Below are 25,197 nucleotides of genomic sequence, written 5' to 3'. Positions count from 1 at the left end.
CCCTGCTGCGTGGGCCCTTGTCCTGCAGGAAGAAGCCTTCTTGAGGCCCAGCTGGCAGCCTCTTGTTCTATCCTAAATCACCACCACCACTCCCAAAAAGCAGCCCAGAACTCCTCACTCTTCTGTGACTCTAACTGGGGCCTGGGGCTTTCATTGGCAGTGCAGGTCCTTGGGGGTGTTTGGCTTTGAGCTGCAGGAATTGCTAGTAGCAGATTGAGGTAGAGCCATTTATAACTGGCCCTTATAAGTGAGAAAATACAAAGAGAGAGGGTCTTCCTAGTAGGCATGGTGTAGGCTTACAGGGGGACCTGGCCAAGGTCCAGGCCTAAATCTGGGCATATGGGAGCAAGTGTTGTAAGAGTTCTGGAGCATGTAGGGCTGAGACATTAGTTGGTAGAGGACACTTGGAGTTTACAACTATAATAAGTAGGGGTACCTTTTCCTCTAAACTAGTGACCTCCATCCTCAAGATGCTGTGCCATCTTCCTCCAGAATGTGTTCTCCCTCCTGACTGAGAAATTATTCTAGAAAACTAGGCCTCGAAGGTCATTTCATGTCGGCCAAAAAGTCTATGCCTTCTCCTCCCTATGCCAGAGTCCAGCTGTCCCCTAAATCACAATGTGTAGACACACCCCAGCCTCATCAGGTTGGGTCCTCCTACTGAGGAAGACTGGAAACCATGGCCCTGGGAGACAAGGATGTGGGCGCACCCCAGGTGGTGGAAATTGTCACAGCCTGCTGTTGTCACCAATGCAATCTGAGTGGAGGCAGAGTGGGACAGGGTGACAAGCTGACTGCTTCCCCCAGGACAACTGCGGATTCATTCTGCCTCCCCAGATTCACTCTGCCTCCCCAGATTCTCTCTGCTCCATCTGCAGAGAACTTAATTCCTCTGCCTTTCTCTTTCTTGGGGAGACTGCAGCTTTCACAACCTCCTCTAGAGGAGAGAAAGGGCCAGCCCAGGCATGAGAATTGACCCTGGAGTGTGAGCAGGAGAGAGTCCTTCAGGTTTACCTGTTCCTGTTCTGTCAGCTCTAGACCACAGACCATGGAGGGCTGGGTGAACAGCTGCTTGTTACTCCAGAAAGTCCCCAGCCCCAGGTTTCAAGCACCACAGGACGCCTTCCTGTGGCTCTGAGAAGGGGGCAGATGTCCTAACCACCTCTCCTCCCTACTGGAATGCCAGCTTCACGAGGGCTGGAATTTTTATCTGTTTGGTTCACTGTTGAATCCCCAAAACCTAGAAGAATGTTTGGTACATAGTGGAAGCACAATAAATAATCCTTGATTGAATGAATATGGATAAAAAGTAAAATTCTTCAAGTATATGTAATGGTTATGATTTTTTTTTTTTTTTTTGGCCAAGCCATGGGGCATGCAGGACCTTAGTTCCCCAACCAGTAATCGAACCCATGCCCCCTGCATTGGGAGTGTGGAGTCTTAACCACTGGACCACCAGGGACATCCCAATGGTTATGAATTTTTTAGCCATTAAACAAAGTAACACTGAAATACCTAAATCAAAAGCTATTAGAAATCTGAGAATGTGGCAAAGCATAGATAAATGTGGATAACCATAGATAAATGTTAAACATGGGAGAGTTAAAATCCTCTTAGAGAAATTTACAGGCTGAGTAGACAGAACCTAAATGAGGATATAGACTATCTGAATAATGAAAATTACAAGTCTAGTCTAACAAATATGCCTATGGAACATTTATAAAAAGTGAGCATACACTAGGTCACAAAGAAAATCTCAGTAAATTCTAAGAAAGCGGGACATATTATTTAAATGCTACCAAAACCAGACAAAGATGTCACAAAAAAAGAAAACTACAGGCCAAGATCTCTGATGAACATAGATGCAAAAATCCTCAACAAAATACTAGCAAACAGAATCCAGTAGCACATTAAAAGGATCATACACCATGATCAAGGGGGGTTTATCCCAGGAATGCAAGGATTCTTCAATATATGCAAATCAGTCAATGTGACACACCATATTAACAAATTGAAGGATAAAAACCATATGATCATCTCAATAGACGCAGAAAAAGCTTTCAACAAAATTCAACACCCATTTATAATAAAACCTCTCCAGAAAGTAGGCATAGAGGGAACTTACCTCAACATAATAAAGGCCATATATGACAAATCCACAACCAACATCATTCTCAATGGTGAAAAACTGAAACCATTTCCACTAAGATGAGGAATAAGACAAGGCTGCCCACTCTCACCACTATTATTCAACATAGTTTTGGAAGTTTTAGCCACAGCAATCAGAGACAAAAAAGAAATAAAAGGAATCCAAATTGGAAAAGAAGAAGTAAAGCTGTCACTGTTTGCAGATGACATGATACTATACATAGAGAATCCTAAAGATGCTACCAGAAAACTACTAGAGCTAATCAATGAATTTGGTAAAGTAGCAGGATACAAAATTAATGCACAGAAATCTCTTGCCTTCCTATACACTAATGATGAAAAATCTGAAAGAGAAATTATGGAAACACTCCCATTTACCATTGCAACAAAAAGAATAAAATACCTAGGAATAAACCTACCTAAGGAGACAAAAGACCTGTATGCAGAAAACTGTAAGACCTTGATGAAAGAAATTAAAGATGATACAAACAGTTGGAGAGATATACCATGTTCTTGGATTGGAAGAATCAACATTGTGAAAATGACTATACTGCTCAAAGCAATCTACAGATTCAATGCAATCCCTATCAAACTACCACTGGCATTTTTCACAGAACTAGAAGAAAAAATTTCACAATTTGTATGGAAACACAAAAGACCCTGAAGAGCCAAAGCAATCTTGAGAAAGAAAAACGGAGCTGGAGGAATCAGGCTCCCAGACTTCAGACTATACTACAAAGCTACAGTAATCAAGACAGTATGGTACTGGCACAAAAACAGAAATAAAGATCAATGGAACAGGATAGAAAGCCCAGAGGTAAACCCATGCACATATGGTCACCTTATCTTTGATAAAGGAGGCAAGAATATACAGTGGAGAAAAGACAGCCTCTTCAATAAGTGGTGCTGGGAAAACTGGACAGCTACATGGAAAAGAATGAAATTAGAACACTCCCTAACACCATACACAAAAATAAACTCAAAATGGATTAAAGACCTAAATTTAAGGCCAGACACTATAAAACTCCTAGAGGAAAACATAGGCAGAACACTCTATGACATAAATCACAGCAAGATCCTTTTTTGACCCACCTCCTAGGGAAATGGAAATAAAAACAAAAATAAACAAATGGGACCTAATGAAACTTAAAAGCTTCTGCAGAGCAAAAGAAACCATAAATGAGACAAAAAGACAGCCCTCAGAATGGGAGAAAATATTTGCAAATGAAGCAACGGACAAAGGATTAATCTCCAAAATATACAAGCAGCTCATGCAGCTCAACATCAAAAACACAAACAACCCAATCCAAAAATGGGCAGAAGACCTAAATAGACATTTCTCCAGAGAAGATATACAGATTGCCAACAAACACATGAAAGGATGCTCAACATCACTAAACATTAGAGAAATGCAAATCAAAGCTACAGTGAGGGGACTTCCCTGGTGGCGCAGTGGTTAAGAATCCACCTGCCGATGCAGGGGACATGGGTTCGAGCCCTGGTCTGGGAAGATCCCACATGCCGCAGAGCAACTAAGCCCAAGCGCCACAACTACTGAGCCTGTGCTCTGGAGCCTGCGAGCCACAACTACTGAAGGCCACGCACTTAGAGCCCGTGCTACACAACAAAAGAAGCCACCACAATGAGAAGCCCGTGCACCTCAATGAAGAGTAGCCCCCGCTCGCCGCAACTAGAGGAAGCCTGTGCACAGCAACGAAGACTCAACGCAGCCAAAAATAAATAAATAAATTTATTAAAAAAAAAAAAAAAAAAAACTACAGTGAGGTATCACCGCACACCAGTCAGAATGGTCACCATCAAAAAATCTACAAACAATAATTTCTGGAGAGGGTGTGGAGAAAAGGGTAGCCTCTTGCACTGTTGGTGGGAATGTAAATTGATACAGCCACTGTGGAGAACAGTATGGAGGTTCCTTAAAAAACTAAAAATGAACTACCATACGACTCAGCAATTCTATTCCTGGGCGTATACCCTGAGAAAACCATAATTCAAAAAGAGTCATGTACCACAATGTTCACTGCAGCTCTATTTACAATAGCCAGGACATGGAAGCAACCTAAGGGTCCATCGACAGATGAATGGATAAAGAAGATGTGGCACATATATACAATGGAATATTACTCAGCCATAAAAAGAAATGAAATTGAGTTATTTGTAGTGAGGTGGATGGACCTAGAGTCTGTCATACAGAGTGAAGTAAGTCAGAAAGAGAAAAACAAATACCGTAGGCTAACACATATATATGGAATCTAAAAAAAAAAAAATGGTTCTGAAGAACCTAGGGGCAGGACAGGAATAAAGACACAGACGTAGAGAATGGACTTGAGGACACGGGGAGGGCGAAGGGTAAGCCGGGACAAAGGGAGAGAGTGGCATGGACATATATACACTACCAAATGTAAAATAGATAACTAGTGGGAAGGAGCTGCATAGCACAGGGAGATCAGCTCATTGCTTTGTGACCACCTAGAGCGGTGGGGTAGGGAGGGTAGGAGGGAGACGCAAGAGGGAGGGGATACGGGGATATATGTATACGTATAGCTGATTCACTTTGTTATACAGCAGCAACTAACACAACAATGTAAAGCAATTATACGCCAATAAAGATGTTAAAAAAAAAAAAAAGCAAAGAAGCCATAAAAGAAAAAGCCAAAGGAAAAGCCAAAAGAAAAAAATGAATACAAACGGATTAGAGTCCAGTTCAGCCAAAGGTATCATAAAAGAACAGATTTCTAATTCTGGTCATGATGGAGTCACTGGGCCAGCCCTTCTGCTGTAAGCAACCAGAAAACTGGACAAAACACATGCAACTATTGTTTTCAGACATCGGATAACAGGCAGAGCAAAACCGGGGTTTGACTGGATGAGCCCAAGACCCTCCCTGGATTTCTTCCTGGAGGATTTTTCCAGACCACAGTGCAGGGGAAAGGGTGCCACACAGGGTGCGCCAGTCTCACTAAGCTGAGGAGAGAAAGATGCGAGTTTGGGCAGACTGAGCATTCCAGAATTTGGAAGCAGAGTGTAAAGGAGAGTAATGAAGAGAAAGAGCTCCAGAACTTTGCATGGCATTCCCAGGGCAGGCCTAGGATGGGATTCCAGTATTTGAGGCAAAATAAAACTGGTCTAGAAATTCTCATTCTAAGTTGAGCTGGCAGAAAGCTGAGTCCCTGGAAGGGTGAATGGGGACAAGAAGAGTGGCTCTGAGGGTTGACAGTCCGAAGACAAGATAAAGCCAGCAACCTGAGAGAAATGAGTTTTTGGAGTTATTTAAAGGGCTGGAAAAATCCAGCTCCAGCCCCATCTTCTACAAAGAAAGTGCAGAGAACACCTGGGGTGTCTATGACTTCCTGGGAATTTGTACCCCTACCAAGTCCCTGTAGTTTGTGTTAAACCTCTGCTGTTTTCAACAAACCAACTGGAAGTTCCTAGCTATAAAGCCTTTAAACAAGATATGCTTGTTTCAAGACAGAAGGGACCCTGAGGGAAGGAGAACCAAGGCAGGGAGAAGCGAGCCTGGCAGCTGTCGCAGAGACAAGTCCAAACTTTCGTTCATCCGAGTATTTATTGAGGACCTGCTGTCTGACAGGCCTGTGCTGGTTGCCAAGGGGGATACAGAGGCAAAACAAGGCTCTTGCCTTGAGGAGATATTGCTTGTGCTGGGTCACATGAGGTAAACATGTTGGGAAGATTTTTTCAAAAGGACAGGGCAGGAGAAACAAAGGCCAAATGGAAGTCCCCAGAGAGCAAGTTGAGTTCAGAGGCTCCCAAGGCATCCTGGAGAAGGGGCTCAGCTCCGCCTGCCCTCAGGCTATCCGGCCCACGGGCTTCTTGCAGACCCAGTGGTAGAGGGCGGTACAGTACATGTCATTCCACTTCCGCTGCATGTGGACACAGTCTTCCGTAAGCCCATTCCCGTGTCGCCAGTTGTCCGGCTGATTCTTGTCCCAAAACCTGGAAACAAGGGGGCTTTATTCTGCTAGATGAAAGAAGTGTCCCTTCGCCCTGCTGTGGCATAAGGAGCTGAAGTGACACAGGTCCCTAATACCCTGGTAGCCCCAGGATGGGGCCAGTGGTGCCCTCAGGATGGCTCTGCTGAGGTTGTCCTTAGTTACTGAGAATGGAGGGATGGGAAGGGTGTCTAAAGCTGCAAGTCCCCACCCCAGAATTCATATTCAGATACCTTCAGATGGGGGCAAAGCTCCTTGGGACCAGGCCTAAGTAGTAGGGTATAGGATAGGCAAAAACAAACAAAACACAACAAAACAGAAAGACCCACTCATAGGCTGCGTGCCAGCCCCGGGACCTGTCCTGTTCTGACGCCCTCGTGGAGGGGTCCAGGCGAGGATCACAGCTATGCTGGTGTCCACACACATCATACACACACCACACACATGATACACACACACACACATCACCCAATCATCTATACACACACCTCATACACACATCACACACACACATCATACACATATATCACACAGAACACTAACACTTCGTGGGCAGGGATACACACACAGGACAGAGTCTCTAGCCAGACCTGCCCAAGACAGTGCCTGGGAGGGCACCAGACAGGGGCTGGACTCACTCACTGCTCCTGGCACTACTGAATGGTGTGCCATCTGTCCAGCGCCAGAAGCCCTGCAAACCGCTGTCAGTGAGGCCAATCCAGTGGTAAGAGGCACTCGTGAACTGTATCAGGAATGCCTGTGGAGGAAAGGCAGGGTCGTGTGACCTTGTATGAGGAGCTTTGTTCACCAGGCCGCGGGGAAGAGGAATCCAAGCCACGCCCTCCCTAGTCCCAGGGACATGAAGCCCACTTTTCAGGAGCTGGGCACCACCCCCATGCGTTCCATGGTTTTCCAGATCTAGGGCAGCAGCCAGGTCACCTCAGGGAAGTCCAGCTTCTCCCATGTTGACCTGATGAGGAGTGTGGCCTTACTGGGACAAAGACAGATCTGGTCACAGTTTTTTTAAGAAGATGTGTTTTACAAACCAGCAAGTCCTTTGACGGACAGACAAGAACAGTCTCAGGAGAATCACAAGGGTTGGACAGGTCCGTAAGTTAGATTTGACCAAACCTACAGTGGGCCCTTGTCAATAACCCTAGTAACTTCTGATAAGAACCTTCGGCATATGGGCCACTCTGGGGCTCTATGGCCTTTGGTGGTCCTCAAACTCATATGTGTGTCTGGCCTTCCCAAGAAGCCTGCATCTTCTGCTCATGGGCCTTCCATAGCCATTAGACAAACTGACATTAAAATCAAGATTGACAACTAGAGAGGAAGAGTGAGAGGAAAATGAGGGAATGGGGAGGGAAGGTTGCACCCGACACATTAAGGGCAGTCACTTGGTGCCACCTCCCTCTGCCTTTCCTCTCTGCTGACTCCTCTGGGTGTGTCCCTCATTCACTGAGGACACTGGGGTTTGCTGTCAGTGCTTGTACCTCCAGAGCAAGATGCTCATCACAATTCAATAAATATTTGCTCCCTGACTGACAGAGGAGACGTGAAGATCTCTGCCATGCCCACTCCAAGAGGGGGAAGGCCAAAGCACCAAAGTCCCTGATCCCACATCAACCCCAGCAGCACCACCCCAAGCCCACGGCTCTGACCTGCTCCTCCTCAGAGGTCACCGAGGCCAGGTGGGCTCCCTGGGACACACAGAACTGCTCAGCCTCCTGCCAAGTCTTCTTGGCATGAGAAAAGTAATACAAGCTCCCACTGTAGGACTTCCAGCCTTGCAGGATCAGCTGGAGGAGTTGATCTGGAGCAAAGGTGGGGGAGGAGAGAGAACCAGGAGCTGGCTGTGGGTCCTGATCTGTCCAGGGACTGACCGCTGAGGGTCATAAGCCCTTGCCATGCTTGATGCCCAGTGCTACAGGGGCACGGTCTGGGAGGGTGCACCCCCAGCCCACTACCCAGCAGCAGCTCAGGACATCTGGCTCCATCACTCCGGGGATATTCAGACAGCTCTGCTACCCAGCAATACTCTTTCGAGGCTCCTGCTTCCTAGCTATACTACCCTCTTTCCCAACTCATTGCTATCACCTGAGAGTTCTCTGCACCTCAATTCCTGCCATTTCCCTGGGAGAGTTCACAGCCAACCTGTAGCTTCCCTCATTTCCTTGACTTCAACTCCATCCACTTCAGCTGCCCACACCCAGGACCACACTTGGGACTTTTTCATCCCCTGGTCTGCCTGACCTCACAATTTCAGACTCTAATAGCTCATCCCGTGAGCACAAGCCCTGATTCGTTCAGCTGTTCCGTCTCTTCCTGTCCTGACACTCTCTTCTTTAACATCGTCCTTATCACAGCTGCCTGAAATGGTGCCAAAATAGACTAACTTATTCATTCATCTATTCTTTTGTTCAACATTCCTCAACTTCTATGAATCAGGGACTGTTATAGAGAAATCAATAAGACATGATTCATGCCCTCAAGGAAATTACTGTCTAGCAAATGAGACAGATGTTCAAAAAGGTGTTGAAGATGCATTGATTGAAAACCATTGCATGTTAGAGGCACAGAAGAGGGTGTGGTCTATTTCACCTGGGCTGGAAGCGGGGCTCAGGAAGGACACCCTAGGTGAGAGGTCACTTGAGCTGAGTCTTAAAAGACTGAGGAAGAGTGTGCCAGATAGGCAGTGCCAAGGAGAGCATTCCAGGCAGGGCACAGAGTAGTCGCAAAAGCACGAAGGTGTGAAACAGCATGGCATAGCTTGATCTGTTCAAGTACTGGAATGGTCAGTGCACAAGGGATGGGAAATGAACATGGACAGGTTCACCAGCACAAAATCGCACATCCCATGTGAGTTTGGAAGATTTTTCCTGTGAGCGGTGGGAAGCCCTGAAGGGTTTTAAGAAGGATCATGATATGCTTAGATTTGCGCTGTAAAAATGTCAACCTGGTAATGGTGTGGATGCTCAACAGGAGGAAGGCAATCTTAATCGGGCCAGAGACACCAATTACAACACAACTGCAATGTCTGAATAATAAATGGTGAGTGTGTAAACCAGGGGTTTTCAAAGTGTGGTCCCAGGACCGGCAGCGTCAGCACCTGGGAACCTGGTAGAAATGCCGATTCTCAGACCCACCCCAGACCAGCTGAATCCAAAATTGTTTTTTGACCATCTGCGTTTTAACAAACTCTCCAGGTGACTCTGATACACTCCAAAGTCTGAGGAACAGCAGTCTAAACCAAGGACTGGTAAACTAGAGCCTACCAGCAGCTCCTTTTTATAAATAAAGTTTTATTGGAACACAGCCATGCCCTTTAGTTTACAGACTGTCTTTGGCTGCTTTATCATTACAACAGCAGAGATGTTGCAACAGAGACTGTTCAGCCAAAAGCCCAAAATATCGACTGTTTGGCCCTTTAAGAAAAAGTTAAACTAATGGTTCTTAGCCCCGACTGCCCATTAGAACCACCTAGGGAGCTTTTTAAAAAACTCTGATGCCCAGGCTGCATCCCAGAACCACCCCTCTCCCCAGAGAAAGGTCAGAGTTCTGGAGGTTCGTTCCAGGCATCATTTTTTAAAAGCTCATTGGGTGATTCCAGTGTGTCCCCAAGGTGGAGAAGCATTGGTCCGTACCAAAGCAGTAGCAAGATATAGGAGTTAAGAGGACAGCATAGAAGAGTCATTAAGAAGGGAAGACTTCCAGGCTTCTGACAGAGGGCAGCAGAGCAAAACAGTGGAGTTGGTCCTCAGTGCTGTCAAGCCCCTCATTTGTCAGCCCCATCTTTTCAGCAGATGCTCCAAATGGCCCCCTCCCTCACAGCTCCCTCCCTCTTCTCTCACCAGGGACCTCCTACTCTACAGAGACACCACTAAATATCCAGCTCCCTCAGTGTCATGTACCCACATCTGCAAACCTGGGTGAACATCTACTTCCACACCTCCTCCTCTCCCAGCCTCAGAGGTTCAAGTACTATCCCAACCCCTCAAGGTCAATCACTCAGCTGTGCATTTCATTCTCTCCTCTCTCTCTCTTTCTGTCTCCCCCCATCCAACACTGTCTCCCCAACCGCCCGCCCCTGTCCTCTCTCTCTCCTTCAATCTCCTCCCTCTTTGCTGGTGCCTTTTCTGACCCGCAGATCAGCCTATCCTAATTTAGAAAAAACCCTCTCAAGGAAGTTCACCAAAATATTAGCAGTGGGTTCTTACTGTAAAAATAGACATTTTACAGAAATACAAGTTGTCATAGTCTCATCTTTCTATTTTTCAATATTTGCCACATTGTCTATAATTAATATGTAAGTTTTGTGATATTAGTATGAAAGATACAGGTTGTTTTTTAATCCCTCCTTCTACCCTTCCATCCCCTTCACCTTGGCCTCATCTCTCTCCTCTTCTCAGCTAAGGCCCCTGAATGACTTGGGCACCTGATCTCTCATTCACGCCCCACAGACCATGATCTGGCCTCCAGGCCACATACAACTCTCCACTGAAACTTTATTCCAATGACTTACTAATTGCCTGAAGTTAGCGGTTGCTTATTGATTTTTTACCTGGCCTCTCTTAGATATTTGCCAGAACTAGCCACTCCCTTCTTGAAATGCTCTCCTTCCTTGGCTTCCCCAACTGCACATCTCCTAGTTCTCCTCCTGCCTCTGAGACTGCCTTCTCCAGTCTCCTTCAAAAACACCTCTTTCCCTTCTTGCCACCTAAAGGTTGACTTCCTGTTTCCACCCTCAGCCTCCTTCTCATGAAGCATTTTATCTCATGCAAACTGCCCACTCCCACTGCCACAACCAGAACCAGCATACCCAGGGCTCCTGCATCTCTGTGCATACCAGGGCCCCTCTCCTACACTCCAGACAGCCTGCAGATGACGGCCACTTAAATAACCCCAAAGCATCTCAGACTCAGCATGTCCAAATCTCGCTGCTTGTCTTCCTCTTTTATTCCCTGTCTCAGTCTGGAGACCCATCTAGCCAGCCTCCTTGAAGCCCTTCGATAGATCCTCATTTCCTGAAGGACAAAACCCCAGCTCAGGGATTTCCCTGGTGGTCCAGGGGCTAAGACTCTGTACTCCCAATGTAGGGGGCCTGGGTTCAATCCCTGGTCAGGGAACTAGATCCCACATGCCGCAACTAAGAGTTTGCATGCCGCAACTAAAGAGCCCGCGTGCCACAACTAAGATCCAATGAAGCCAAATAAATAAATTTTTTTAAATTTAAAAATATATTTAAAAAAAAAAGAAACCCAAGCTCAGAGGCCTTCCACATCTAGCTGGTGTCTCTCCAGATCTGCCTCCCTTCCTCACATAGTGTTTTTCCAGCCACAGTCATCAACCCACTAATGGGTTGTATTGAGGTCGTAGGGTTTTTTGGAGAATAGATTATAAAATATTAAAGTGCATTCATGTGGTAAAAGTTTTGTTTTCTGAAATGTATGTGTGTGTGTGTGTGTGACACATAATTATACTGGGTCACAATGTAAAATGAATTTCATGCTGTGGTTACATTCAAAACAGTTTGAAAGCCACCACTCTGGCCCCTGCCTACTGTCTTTTCAGCCTGCACCTCATCAACCGCCCACTTGGCCACAGTCCAGTCAGACAGAACTGCCTGAAGTTTCTTGAACCTCATGGTTCACATCTCCATGCCTGTGACCTGCTGTTCCCTTATCCTGTCTGCTTGGCGAGCACCTACTGGTCCTTCAGGACTCAGTTCAAGGGCCAAATTACCATCGAAGCATCTTTTGATCCTTTCTCCCCCAGAAGATTTCCTCCCCACCTTGGAAGATCCTTGTCTACACCAGAGGACATCAGCCCGGAGAAGATCTCTTCTTTTCCTTCTCTTTTGCTCTTCCCCAACCCCAGTTTTTAGACCTGCTCCCAACATAGCACCTCTTATGCCTTTTGTGCAAGGCTGCTCCACCCGCCTGCAAGCTTCAAGGGTAGGCATCACATCTTGTTCATCTTTATGCTCCTGACGCATCCTAGGGCCTCAAAAAATTCTTGTCAGATGAATGCAAGAATGCTGGGTGCTTAGTTAAATGCTTTATATGTGTTAACTCATTTGATCCTCACTGTGAAGCAGATATTAGTGTCTCCACTTTGCAGATGAGAAAAGTGAAGCTCAGAGAAGGTGAACAACTTGAGGAAAATCACAGCATCTGGGCTAGCAGGAGGTCGGAAATAAGGCTGTCTGGCCCTGCTGGCACACTCTGTCCCTATTACACACCTCCACCAGCTCTCATTTGTTTCCCAGATGTTTGTTTTGTCACTCTGGTCAGATGATAAGCAGGGATCATGCCGCCTTTGGTGGGGTCCCGCCCCTCTCCGGCACCCACACTTCTTCCCAGGGGGCTGCATGTAGAAGTAAGCAGAAGGCTGAAGGGACAGGAGGCTCTACCCTCCCCAGCCCCCCCTCCAACTTACTTTGGGTCCTCTGGAGCTGCTCCTGCGAAGCAGAGGCTGCGCGGAGGGTCTCCAGGCTACCCTGCTCCTCCTGGATTTTCGCAGTCAGTGTTTTGGTGTTCTCCAAATCCTCTTTCAACCTGTGGACCTCAGCTCTGGCCTCCTGCAGATTTCTCTCTAACATCCGGGTCTTGGAATTTAAGGCCGCAGCATCCTTCATTCTTTGTTTTAGGGTCTGTATCTCTTGGCTGGCATTTCTCAAAAGACCATCTAACACCTGAATCTTGGAACTTAAGGCAATGGCGCTTTCTAGCTCTGTTTTTAATACTCGCATCTGAGCGTCTGTCTGCTCCAGGCGACCATTTACTGTTTGGGTCTGGGCAGTGACAGTTTCCAAATCTCTTTTTAACAGGCGAATCTCATCGCCAGCCCTTTCCAAATGACCTCTTAATACCTGAATCTCAGCACTGGTGTTGCCTAAACTGCCTTTTATAAAGGTCTGGGTCTGGGAGTTTAAAGCATTTGTATTTTGCAGACTTCCCTTTAGCTTCTGCATCTCAGCAGTAGCACCTTCCAAACTACTTCTTAAAACTTTCTGCTGGGCCCTTAAATCATTGACACTATCCAGATTGCCTCTCAAACCATGGATCTGGGCATTAACATTCTTTAAACTACTGTTTGCCAATCGGACCTGAGCATTTGCCGTTTCTAACCCTGCCTTCAACACCTGGATCTCCGTGTTGGCATTTTCTAAGCCTCTGCTTAACATATGGAGCTCAGTGCTAGTGTTTTCTAAACTGCTTTTTAAGAAACTCTGGATCTGGGAATGTGAGGCTTGTGTCTCTTCCAGATCTCCCTTTAGCTTCTGCATCTCAGAAGTGGTCCCCTCCAAGGAACTTCTTAACATCTGGGTCTGGAAACTCAAGGTGCTGGCATCCTTTAAGATGCCTTTTACTATCTGGAGGTCAGCACTGGCACTTTCCAGATGACCACCGAGCATCTGGATCTGAGAACTGACATTGTCCACTCTGCACGTCAACATCTGGATCTCCACGCTCCAGGTGCTGGAATTCTCCACGTGCCCTTTAAACATCTGGATAGCCTCTTGCAGCTCTGCCCCCCTGCCAAAGTGGTAGGGATCTGGATGGAGGAAATGGAGAAGGCAGCTAAGAGGCCCATTACATAGGGAAGCCATTCATTCCATGGGCCAACCAGAGTGTTCTTAAGATTTCCAAGGGAAATGTCTATGGCACAACCCTGAGTTCTCCTCAAGCAACCTGTAACCACCCAGACCCTGGGAATGGCCACCTGAGAATGTAAACCCAAAAACGAAATAAAGGCCTACTTAACTATCCCATGTGAACTGGGGAGCGGAAGGACTGAAATACTTGCCTACTGGATGCTTTTGCCATTGTAATTGAACTTGAAAATAACTGATTATGTCATTGAGAGCTGTTGATGTTTAATTCCACTGAAATTTCACCACTAGATGGGTCATTATGGTAAAGAAAATAGGTATGAATAAAAGCCCATGTTTAGTCCTACACTGTATTTGCACACTAAGCGTGAAGCCTCTTGATACACAATTTTTACTACCTAAAAAACATGTAGGCCACAAACATAGAAATTTTCTGATCACAAATCCACGGGGTGAGAAAAACAGAAACAAAATAAAACAGGTACCCGTCGAGGAAGCATTCTGTTCAATGCACAAGGCTATGGTGGAAGTCCTCCAGGTGACACTGAACCCTGAGCTGCGACAGCCTTTTAAAGGGCTGGCACCCCCAATGTTATGTAGGGCAAGGGTCCCTATAGAACCATTTGAGGATGTGGGAGACCTGAGTGAAAGGCTTTGGTCATTGGGGTCATTCAAGGAAACTCTGTAGCCCCTTCCATCTGCATGGCCTTTCCCACCAAATCCACCTGCAGCTGTCTCTGGTTCTTCTAGCACCCTCTGTGAACCTCACGAGCTAGGACGTAAGCTCAGACATTCAGGGTGTGAGGCTCCCATTCCAGCCTCCTTTCAGGAATAGGGAGAAGAACCCAAGTAGGCAAGGACCCTTTCTGGAGGATTCCTGCCCTATTTCTAAAGCCCTGCCTAGGTAAGTGTGTGAGACCTCAGCCACTGTGCTGAGGTAAGACCAGGAGGGCCTTAGATCAATGGAACAGAATAGAGAATCCACACATGTATGGACAACTGATTTCCAACAAAGATACAAAGGAGAGAGGATAATTGTTTCTACAATTGTATACCCATATGCAAAAAGAAAATATGAACTTCAAACCATACCTTGCATCATTATTCAAAAAATTAACTCAAAATTAATCATAGACCTAAATGTAAAACCCAAAAACTATAACATTTCCAGAAGGAAACATAGGAGAATGTCTTTGTGACCTTGGTATAGGCAGATTTCTTAGATACAGACCAAAAGGACAATCCATAAAAGAAATAAAAAAATGGATAAATTAGACTTTATCAAAATTTAAATCTTGTTAAGAGAATAAAAAGACAAGCCACAGACTAAAAGAAAATATTCGCAAATCACATGACTGATAAAGGTCAAAAAAAGAGTACGTACTATAAATCCTTTTATATAAAACTCTAGAAAAAGCCGAGTAATGTATATTACAGCAAGCAGGTCAGTGGTTGCCTGGGAACGAAAGGAGAAGAGAGGGAGGATGACAAAGGGTACAAGTGAACTTTGCGGGGAAGATGTTGAATATGTTCATTATCTTGATGGTGATGATGTCTCACGTGTTTATACATATGTCAAAACTTAGCCTGTACGCTTTAAATATGTATACTTTATTATGTGCCAATTATACCTCAAAAAATCCATTAAGGGCTTCCCTGGTGGCGCAGTGGTTAAGAATCCTCCTGCCTATGCAGGGGATACGGGTTCGAGCCCTGGTCTGGGAAGATCCCACATGCCACGGAGCAACTAAGCCCGTGCGCCACAACTACTGAGCCTGTGCTCTAGAGCCTGTGAGCTACAACTACTGAGCCCACGTGCCACAACTACTGAAGCCCGCGTTCCTAGAGCCGGTGTTCCGCAACAAGAGAAGCCGCCGCAATGAGAAGCCCACGCACCGCAATGAAGAGTAGCCCCCGCTCGCCGCAACTAGAGAAAGCCCACGCGGCAACGAAGACCCAACACAGCCAAAAATAAATAAATAAAATAAATAAATTTATTAAAAAAAATCCATTAAAAAAACAAAACAAGATAATGCCTTTCTGTGAGGAGCGTGGCCCTGAGGGTATCAGGGAAGAAGCGTGTCCTAAGGGTCTGGGCATCCAAGGTCCCCGCTCCCTCCCACCCACCCCCTACTGCGGCTACTTACCGTCGGGTGCCTTGAGGAACTGCCCAGTACTGTTGTCTTCCGGAAACTCTCGGAGGGAGGCGTATGCCTCCAGTGCAGGTCTTGGATGCTGTAGAGCTGAGATACCCCATTCCCAGGTCAGCATACCCGCAGCACTGAGCCTGGAGGAACAGGCTGCCCACCCCACTCAGGGGTCCAGAGGGGATGGGGGGAGATGGCACCAACGACCCCTCAGAGCTCCCCTCATGGGCCATCTCTTGGGAGGCTCCACTTGGACAGGCCTTGGTCAGGTCCCAGGAAAGCTCTGGTTTGGGCCTGGGACTAGAGGTGGAGTGACCCTCCTGGGAGTAGAGGGGGTACATCTGGGGCTCTTTGGGACCTTGATGCAGGAAGGAGAGAGAGTCAGCCGAGTTCAGGTCACCTAGGAGCTTACCCACAACGAAGAGAGCCACAAGAGAGGAGACCACGGTCACGGCCACAACGGCCAGGGTGGCCTGCAAACGCCTCGACATCTTGGGGGCTGCAGGAGCCACTGCCCCGGGGTCCAGCCCTGCAGGGGAGAAACCAGGGTGCGGGACGAGACTGTGCTGTGCCGGCGGACAGGCTCCGCCCCTTGGGCTCCCTCTCCTGGCTGTCCGCTGGGGCTGAGAACACTTGCCACGCTTACCGTGGGGAAGGGCGATGAGTGCTGGGAGGCGTGCACCAGGGCTCGTGGAGGCTGTGGTAGCAACATAAAGGCTAAGAGAAGACCACAGCCCGGAGCCTGGAAGGCGTGCACAGGGCACAGATCCTGGTGCAACCAAGGTGTCGTTTGAATGAAAGCAGAAAGCAGGGAGGGCAGGGGACCCAGCAGGAGCTCTGACCTCAGCGCCCCAGGGCCAGCCTTGCTCCATGGATCCCGACCGGAGTGAGACGCAGAGCCCTTGGGGGCTGACATGGGTCAGTCCTGGAGCCTCCCCGGCTGGGTCAGGAAGTCCCCCATGGGTGTACTAAAAAGGGCTATGCCTGGGAGTCTGGGGGCTGAGTGTACAGGGAAACCCACTCGAAGGGGGAGAGACGGCAGCCCGGAGTCCCTGAGGCCTCATGGCACCAGCCCAGTGTGCAGAGATGGGGTTCAAAACCAGGTCCCCCTAAATTCAAAGTTCACTCTCTTTCTCTTGCCAGGTTGCCATCCCCAAGGAAAAGGGTCCGGGGAGATGTCACACGGAGACTGGGTGTGGGCCGCAGGCTCTCTGTCCTCACCCGACGCACCTTCTGCCCTGCCTGCTAATTCTGGAAGCTGAGCCAGCACTGAGCCTGCCAGGCAGGGGCTGAGGAAAACGGCGGAGGGCTGGGGCCCAGCAGGCCGGTCCCTGGTGAGGACAGGCTGGGGCCCCAGTTTTCTCACCTCGGGAGCACAGGGAGACGCTCTGGTTGCCTGTGCAGAAGCGGACCTCGTCACCCCTCATCTCTGCTTCCTTCGTCCTCCAGCGCTACTCCCTGCCCCGGGCTCCTCAAGGCCACGCTGCGGGCCAGCAGTGGTGGGAAGTGAAGCTGCGATACCCGGATTTATACGCTCCTGAGTCATTCCTAACCAGCTCTGCCTGCCTCCCTCCGCTGCTGACTTTGCAGAAGCACCCCGTCTGGGCTCTTCCCCTCAAGGCTCCCAGGCGCCAGTCTGCACCCCCATTCTCCCTCTCCCTCAGCACCAGCCTCTGCCCTCCCCTCAGGCCCATCCTCCCCCTCTCCGTGCTCCAGTGTAGCCCCAAACCCTAACCTCTGCCCCAATGTCACAGACACCTTTCACCGGCCACTTAGGAGGGGGTCAGGGGTTCCTTCTCAGCTTTGCAGAGAAAACATCCTTGTGACCCATGGCTGACTCTTAATCCCAGCCCCAGACGCTCTTAAATAACAGGAGGTCAGGTAAGGGAGGAGGCTGGGTCAGTGTAAGCAGGTGTTTGCAGGTCAAAGGAAGGGCTGAGGTGACTTTCTGCCCACTCGGGACCTCACACCTGGCATGACAAGAAAGGGATTATAGTGGAATAAAAAATATATTTGGTCTCAGTCCCGGTCCCTAGAACAGAGCTCCTAAAACCCTGGGAATTTTCTGAGCGACAGGAGTGTCTTTTGTTATTCAAAACAAACCCTTTTCAACAACACTTGAGTTTATGCTAACAAGGGGACTGAAAATGACCCCTAGATAGGTTCTAGATGGGAGATAGTCTCAGAAAGACTAAACTCTCACCTCTCTTATTGGGTTACAAAAGCTCATAAACACCAAGAGAGATTCAAGGAGTTTTCAAGAAGTTTCCTGGCTGGTGAACACGCCCACATACTAGAAGGGCATTGCACCCCACCTCCATGGGTGGGGGACAGAGGGTCCCGTGGGACAGAGGGTCCCATGCTCCCAGGCTCCTTCTGGACCTTGCCCTCTGTACTTCTTCATGTGGCTCTTCATTTGTATCCTTCATCATAAACTGTAATAGTAATTACAGTGTTTTCCTGAGTTCTGTGAGTCATTCTAGTGAATTATCGACCTGAGAGGGGCCATGGGGTTCCCCAGATTTGCCATCGGCTGGGCAGAAGTGTGGCTGCCTGGAGAGCCTGCTTGCACGTGGCATCTGAAGTTGGGGCGGTCTTGTGGGACTGAGCCCCTAACCTGTGGGGTCTGTGCTAACTCCAGGGGTGAGTGTCAGAATTGAATTGAATTGTAGGACACTCAGCTGATGTCAGAGAATCGGTTGCTTTCAGAAAACACCACACATCTAGTGTCAGAAGTGATGTCAGAAAACACCAAACAGGACCCAACGTAATCCAAGATCTCACCTCAAGCTGACTGCATCCGTGCTCCCCTCAGCCGATCAGGCTCAGGACCAACTCAGAAGAAGCTGCGGGGTGAGCCAATGTGCTGCTTTACAGTGAGATCTGTTACTCCCAGGAGGAACAAACACTGCGTCAGGGGGTTCCTGCTGCTTGTGGGCCGAGACCTAGGAGAGAGCCATCCCAGTGGAGCTGTGCAGCCCCAAGTCCCCACCCCCCATGGGGGTGACCAGCTGGACAGAATCAATAACCCCAAGGGCTGGTCAAGGCAGCCCTCCTGAGGTCAGTTCTGAGGATGACGGTAGATTCTCGCTCCTCGGCCCCCCATCACTCCAGATGGTTACAATCTTATCGAAATGGATCACATTTTCTTTATCTCATGAAAATCTAATTACGTATTTGTCCCCTATCTCACCAGCGGCCCATTTACGAGATGTCAGTTACCTTGCAAGTGGCTTGTTCCATCCAAATTGTGTTGATTTTTCCCATTTTCACCTTCAGTCCCTACATCCTGTTCCCACAGTGTTTTCCCAAATGCTGGAGTCAGCCTCCCATAGGGCCCCGAGCACCACCTGAGAAGCCCGCCGTCCGGCTTCCGTCGTGGAGAAGCCACACTGAACATGGCTCCTCCTGCGGCCAGGCCAGGAGAGCAGCTTAGGTCCAGCAGGAGCCCGTGTCATGGACGGCCACTGTCAACGCAGCCACAGCCAGCCGGGAGCACAGCTCGTCGGCAGGGTGAGGAGGGGAGTGCCTGCCTGCACCCAGCTCATGATGCCATGGCAGTGTGTGTGTGTGTGTGTGTGCATGTATGTGTGTGTATGTGTATATGTGTATGTGTATATGTGCATTGTGTGATATATGCGTGTATGTGTATATTTGTATATGTGTATATTTGTGTATTGTGTATCCATATACTGCGTATATGGATATGTGTATGCGTGATTATGTGTATGTGTATATGTGTGTGATATATATGTGTATGCGTATATGTATGTGTGTATACGTGTGTGTGCATGAGTATATGTGTACATGATATGTATGTGTGTTTATATGTGTATGTGTGTGTATATATGTGTGGTGTGTGTATATGTGTGTGTGTTTATATGTGTATGTATGTATGTATATATGTGTGGTATATGTATATGTGTGTGTGTGTGTGTGTGTGTGTGTGTGTGTGTGTAGAATGCAGAGCCACCATCCACAAGCCTGCTACCTCCTGGCAGTTGAAAGCTGAGCAGAGAGGAGAGGACACAGGAAAATGTGAAGTCCGTAACAGCGCTGCCTGAGACCCCAGGAGTGTCCAAGTGGGAGGGGAGCTGCCAGAGGTACCCCCCAAGAGGCCTGTAAGAGGCCCAGGGGAGCAGCAGAAAAGAAAGGGGCTGCCTTGGTTTCTGTTTCCCCACATACAGGAAGGGCCCACGTCAGCCCACTCAGGAGCTGTTTCCTCCTGGGCCTGAGAAGCTGAGAGAACCTCAAAAGCAGAACTTTGGAGAACCCTTGCTCAGCTAGAAGGGCGAGGTCTGGGCCAGGAAGGGGCACAGTCCTCCAGGCTTGATCAGCAGGGCTCCTCCTCTCACCCCCTTCCCTGTGCCCAATCCCCTCCCCACTCCAGGCTCCCAGCTCTTATTTCTCCCACAAGAACGTAATCTGCCAGCAGGAAAGAAGCACCAGGTTTCTAAGCCTTGCCGAGAGGTTTCTCTGTTCTCTGGCCAGAAAAAATCAAATGGACATCTTATACGTTAACACTTAGAACCACTCATTGGTCAGGACCTCTCACAGGTTGGTGGTCTCTGCTGAATGGTACAGGGCTGTCCTCCTAGAGATGCAGACCCTTAGCTTCAGACCCCCCAGAAGTTTTTGATCATCCATATCAACCCCTGACAACACAGGGTGATCAGCTGGGAGTGGCTGATCCCGCAGTTTTGATGGAAGGAAGAGACCCACGGCTGCAAGCAGGGCCCTGGGCAGCTGTGAACTAACAGTCTCTCTCCTTCAGGCATCCCTCCTGGGATTAGTCTTGAGAACCATCCTGCCCTCATACTCAGTCTTCTGGCAGGGGTGAGGCTGAGCCCATACCCAATTCCCAGGATTAAGCCTATGGCTCGATCAACATAACCCATCTCCCTGACCTCCATTACTGCTTCAGGGCTGAGCATGCGACCCAATGCTGGGTTTTTGTTGAAACTATTGGAAAGGGGAAATTCTTTCCTCTGAAGTTGCAGAGCTGTGAGGTTCTAAGCTTGGAGCTACCCAGATCATCACTGGGGAGAGTCTGCCTGGCATCAATGCCAAAGCAGAGGCAGCCAAGGGCAAGGCTGGAGGGAGATAGCTTTGTGGCATGATGTGAGAAAGAGAAAAAAGGAAGGAAGGAAGGAAGGAGGGAAGGAGGGAGGGAGGGAAGGAAGAAAGGAAGGAAAGAAGGAAGGAAGGAAGGGAGGAAGGAGAGAAAGAGCGAGGGACGAAGGAGAGGGGAAAGGGAAGACGAGGGGAGGGGAGAGAGGGAGGGGGGGAAGGGAGGAAGAAGAGGGAGGGCAGGGAGGAGGGGGAGGGGGAGGGGGGACGAGGGAGGGGAGGGGAGGGGAGAGGGGAGGAGAAGGAGGAGGGAGGAAGGAAGGAGGAGAGGGGAGGGAAGGAGGGAGGAAGGAGGAGGGAGAAGGAAGAAGAAGAGGGAGGGAGGAAGGAGGGGAGGAAGAGGGAGGAAGGAAGGAGGAAGAAAGAAGGAAGATAGATTAGCTAGATAGATACATGGTATACATAGATACATAGACAAAATAAAGCATAAAACAGAAAAATAAAATAGTATGTACTGTTCACAAGAGCTAGGATCAGTCAAGTCAGTAAGAGTGGGTCAACATATTTTTTCTCCTCTCTTTGTATTCAATATACGAAAATATAGATTTTTCAAGAGCATTTCATTGCAGCATTCAGAGAAGGCATGTCAATCATTGTTAGCCTGCAGAATCAGAAAAAAAAATAATACTATAGTAAAATAAATACACAAGTTGGATGAGCTAAAATTCTTACCCATCCTTGGCTCCCAGCTTTCCAGTTTATAATGGAAACAATCCTGGAATTTCATTAGAAATATTATTGTGTCCATGACCTGAGGAGTTAAGTACTTATGATGCCCACCCCTCACCTGAGACAAGGACTAAAGCTCTGTCAATGCTGGACTTCTTGGGTAAGGACCCATTGCCAGCAGAAGGGCAGGTACCCATGTAGTGACCTCACTGGAGAAGTAAGCCCTGCCTGCGGGGGTAAGTGAGCCAAGGTCACAAGGCAAGGCAAAGCAGCAGCCGTCCCAGTTTCCTGAAGGGAGGAGGGCCTGGCAATGCTACGCTGGTTGGTTACAGCATGGGGCACAGACTCCAAATAAAAATACATCCTCACTGACCCAGGCTCCTTCAGTTTGGAGAAAAAGCAATGGGCAGGGTCATGGGGGCAGGTCGTATCACAGGATACACGTGCACAGGACCCAGGAGTGTCAGGAGGGCTGGGCTGCATCTAAGGTGGTTCCAGGAACCTCAGCAGCCAGGCTCTTGGGCCTTCACTCTGCTGCCCTCCCCTCTGTGTCTCGCCTATTCCCTCCTCTGCACCATTCTCTTTTCTCTGCCAGATATATTCCTCGTGTGCTTTGCTTCTCTGCCTCACAGCTTCTGCGTATTCTTAGTTTCCGCAGGTGCCCCCATGGTGGCCCCTCCAGCATTTCTCTAACTCAGGGCCTTTCCAACTCAACTTCTCTCTGTTAACTGCCTCAATCCCTGGGTATTTCCAAGTTCAAATTCTTTCCCAGAGAAGTGGTCAGAGAGACCCCTTCATCCCTTCACATCACAACCAACCAGAGATTCCTGGCCAGCCTTGGTCTTATCGCTTCCTATTTACCCCAGTGGTGAGTGTCTTAGTCAATTCAGGCTGCTACAGCAAAAACATCACAGACTAAGAGGCTTACACAAGAGAAATTTCTTTCTCACAGTTCTGGAGGCTGGAAAATCCAAGATCAGGATGCTGGCAGACTCAGTTCCTGGTGAGGCCTCTGTTCCTGGTTTGCAGATGGCTGTCTTCTCATTGTAAACTCACAGGATGGAGAGCAGACAGAGAGAGGCAAGCTCTCATGTCTCTCCTTTTTTAAAAAAAAAATTTAGTTATTTACTTTGGCTGCACTGGGTCTTAGTTGTGGCCCATGGGATCTTCGTTGTGGCATGCGGGATCTAGTTCCCCGACCAGGGATGGAACCCAGGCCTCCTGCATTGGGAGCATGGAGTCTTACCCACTGGACCACCAGGGAAGTCCCTCATGTCTCTTCTTATAAGGGCACTAATCCCATCATGAGGGCTCCACCCTGGTGACTTAATTACCTCCTACAGGCCCCATCTCCTAATACCATCCCACTGGGGATTAGGGTTTTAACATATGAATTGTGAGGGGATGCATTCAGTCAGTGAGGGAGGCATCTCCTGCCCCAAATAGTACAAGATGGCCAAACACATGACATCTGACACTGGGCAGATAATACTCACAGCAGTTTACTAATCACATACAGTCACAGCCCGGAGGAGGACACTGCATACCTTGCAGGGCCACACGGGGGTTACACCCAGGAGCAGAGGGAACCAGCAAGAGCCGTGAGAGGCTGGCTTTGCAGCAATAAGAGGATAGTGTGCCCCTGGTTCCTGCAGGAGGATGTGATTGGCTTGTTTGAACAGTTTCTGGACTGGTGGGTTAGCGGAACCCAGTAGGCTGAAAACTGGGTGGAGTGCAGCTGGTCCAGTTAAGGGGAACTGGCCAAGTGGGGGGACATAACTGGTGAGAGCTGGGGAACTCAAAGTTAGGCTTTTGAGGCCCTGTAAGCCTCAGAAAATATCATGGCAATAAGTGAAATTTTAGACCTTACAATGCAAGCCTCTGAATCCGCTGCCCTGGTGACAAGTGCCCACCTCAGGGAAGAAGCTGGAGCATGGGGCAGGGTCACATGCTACTCAGCGTGGCAGCCCAGACATGATGACTAACACGCCAGGTGTGACAGCAAGATGGAGAGCAGTGTCACGTTTGGACACACAATGGGATAGTTCCCTAGAGGCAGCCCTGAGCCCACAACCTGTATTTCATTTCTACATCAGCTTGTGCTATGAGCACATAGCCGACACTGGGAAGAAATAACATTCTCCCGTAACTTGTTACTTGGAATTATGAAGAGTAGGAACAACCAAGTATTTCTTAGAGAAGACATAGATGCCTTCCATGCCCGCACAGTCCACCCCTGTGAACTTGCCCGTCTTCACTTCCCTGACACCCCTGCCCCCTCAGACCTCAGATGTCCCTGGAGCTGGCCTGCAAATGCTCCCTCGTGGACGCCATCGCTGACTGCCCATCCCTCGTCCATCGCCATATTTTAAAAACCCCAATTGCCCCGTGTTCCTTCAAGTTTCCTCCTAATGCCCCTGACCTTAACCCCGACCCCTTTGCACCCAGAACACCACGCTGCTGGTCACAGCCACTGAAGGAAAACGTCCCCTCCCCAGGACCCTAAAGAGGACACCTAACTAGGACTCCAAGGAGGGGAGGGCCGCTCTGCTGAGCCCACCCTGCACTCACACCGCACCCTTTCTGCTTCCTCTCTGCTCCTCTCCTGTCTGGTGCAGGCCTGGATTCCTGCCTCGGCCCCTGGATGGGGGATTTGGACCCGATGTCTGTGATCATGGTCTCTGTGAAGAGTGGGAAACCTGACGTGTCTCCCCATCGGGAGCAAAGCCGGAGAACAAAAGATGGTCCATGAACATCTGGGAGGAAAGACCACCAAGAGGGTCGTGACACTGCAGACACTGCAGTCCTAACTCTGCTGCATTTCAGTAAAAGCCAGAGATAAGTACTGCTCATATCTTATGGCATTTCTGGGGCTGGAACTTTCCTACTCTCTTATTTTGAACCCCCAACTGTTTCCTGAGGACACCCAAGAACTTCATGTCCAGCAGAGCAGATGTTCTTCCCCACACATTCACCTGTACCCCCAGGAAGAAAACAACAAAAGAGACTGGCCTTTTCCCAGGCAGAAGCTCAGACGTGCCCTCTTCACTGAAGGCCCCTTCCCCTGCACTCTGGGGAGACAGGAGATGCAGAAGAAAGAGGAGGGGAGGCAGAAGGGCTCGGCAGACAGACTGGGTCCCGGGGTTTAGCGAGTGAGGGGGAGGGAGAAGCGCATGGACACTGGTCCAGCTCTAAGGAGACACATTCCCATGTCAGCCCCAGATCTGAACCAGTCAAGCCCGTCCCAGGGAAGAAGGGGCTCAGATCTCAGAGGATGTGGATGAAGGGGGCCATGGGTACATGGCATGAACAGGGTCACCAAGAGCAGAGCTCTTCCCACTGAGAACACAGCCACCCCAGCAGGCAACTGGGAATTCTGGGGAATCAACCAGAAAAGCCCTGAGTCTCAGTCTCTAGAGAATTGCTTGGGTGGTCAGAAGCAACTTTCACGCAGTGAAGCTGAGGCTTCTCTGAAGGGATGGGACGCCCCAGGGTGCTGCCCCAGATTGCAGGTTCT

General features: G+C 48.8%; 1 protein-coding gene across 3 annotated transcripts; it reads right to left on the bottom strand.

Moving 5' to 3' along the window:
* Positions 1 to 5,727: 5,727 nt before the first annotated feature.
* Positions 5,728 to 17,379, bottom strand: CLEC4F (C-type lectin domain family 4 member F). Of its 3 annotated transcripts, none has more exons than XM_036872382.1 (7): positions 17,248 to 17,379; positions 16,294 to 16,410; positions 15,882 to 15,977; positions 12,558 to 13,676; positions 7,781 to 7,932; positions 6,755 to 6,873; positions 5,728 to 6,120 (listed from the first exon to the last, which is right to left on the bottom strand). In XM_036872382.1, exons 1-7 carry the CDS (start codon positions 17,306 to 17,308, stop codon positions 5,973 to 5,975), a joined length of 1,812 nt encoding a protein of 603 aa, XP_036728277.1. In that variant the 5' UTR covers positions 17,309 to 17,379; the 3' UTR covers positions 5,728 to 5,972. The 3 variants fall into 3 exon arrangements, with proteins under 3 accessions (XP_036728277.1, XP_036728279.1, XP_036728278.1); XM_036872383.1 differs by having other exon boundaries at positions 6,040 to 6,120; positions 6,707 to 6,873; XM_036872384.1 differs by lacking the exons at positions 6,755 to 6,873; positions 7,781 to 7,932.
* Between the last annotated feature and the right edge of the window lie 7,818 nt (positions 17,380 to 25,197).

This window comes from Balaenoptera musculus, chromosome 13, assembly GCF_009873245.2.
Source record: "Balaenoptera musculus isolate JJ_BM4_2016_0621 chromosome 13, mBalMus1.pri.v3, whole genome shotgun sequence".
Taxonomy (NCBI): domain Eukaryota; kingdom Metazoa; phylum Chordata; class Mammalia; order Artiodactyla; family Balaenopteridae; genus Balaenoptera; species Balaenoptera musculus.
This window is presented reverse-complemented; position numbering and strand designations above follow the sequence as displayed.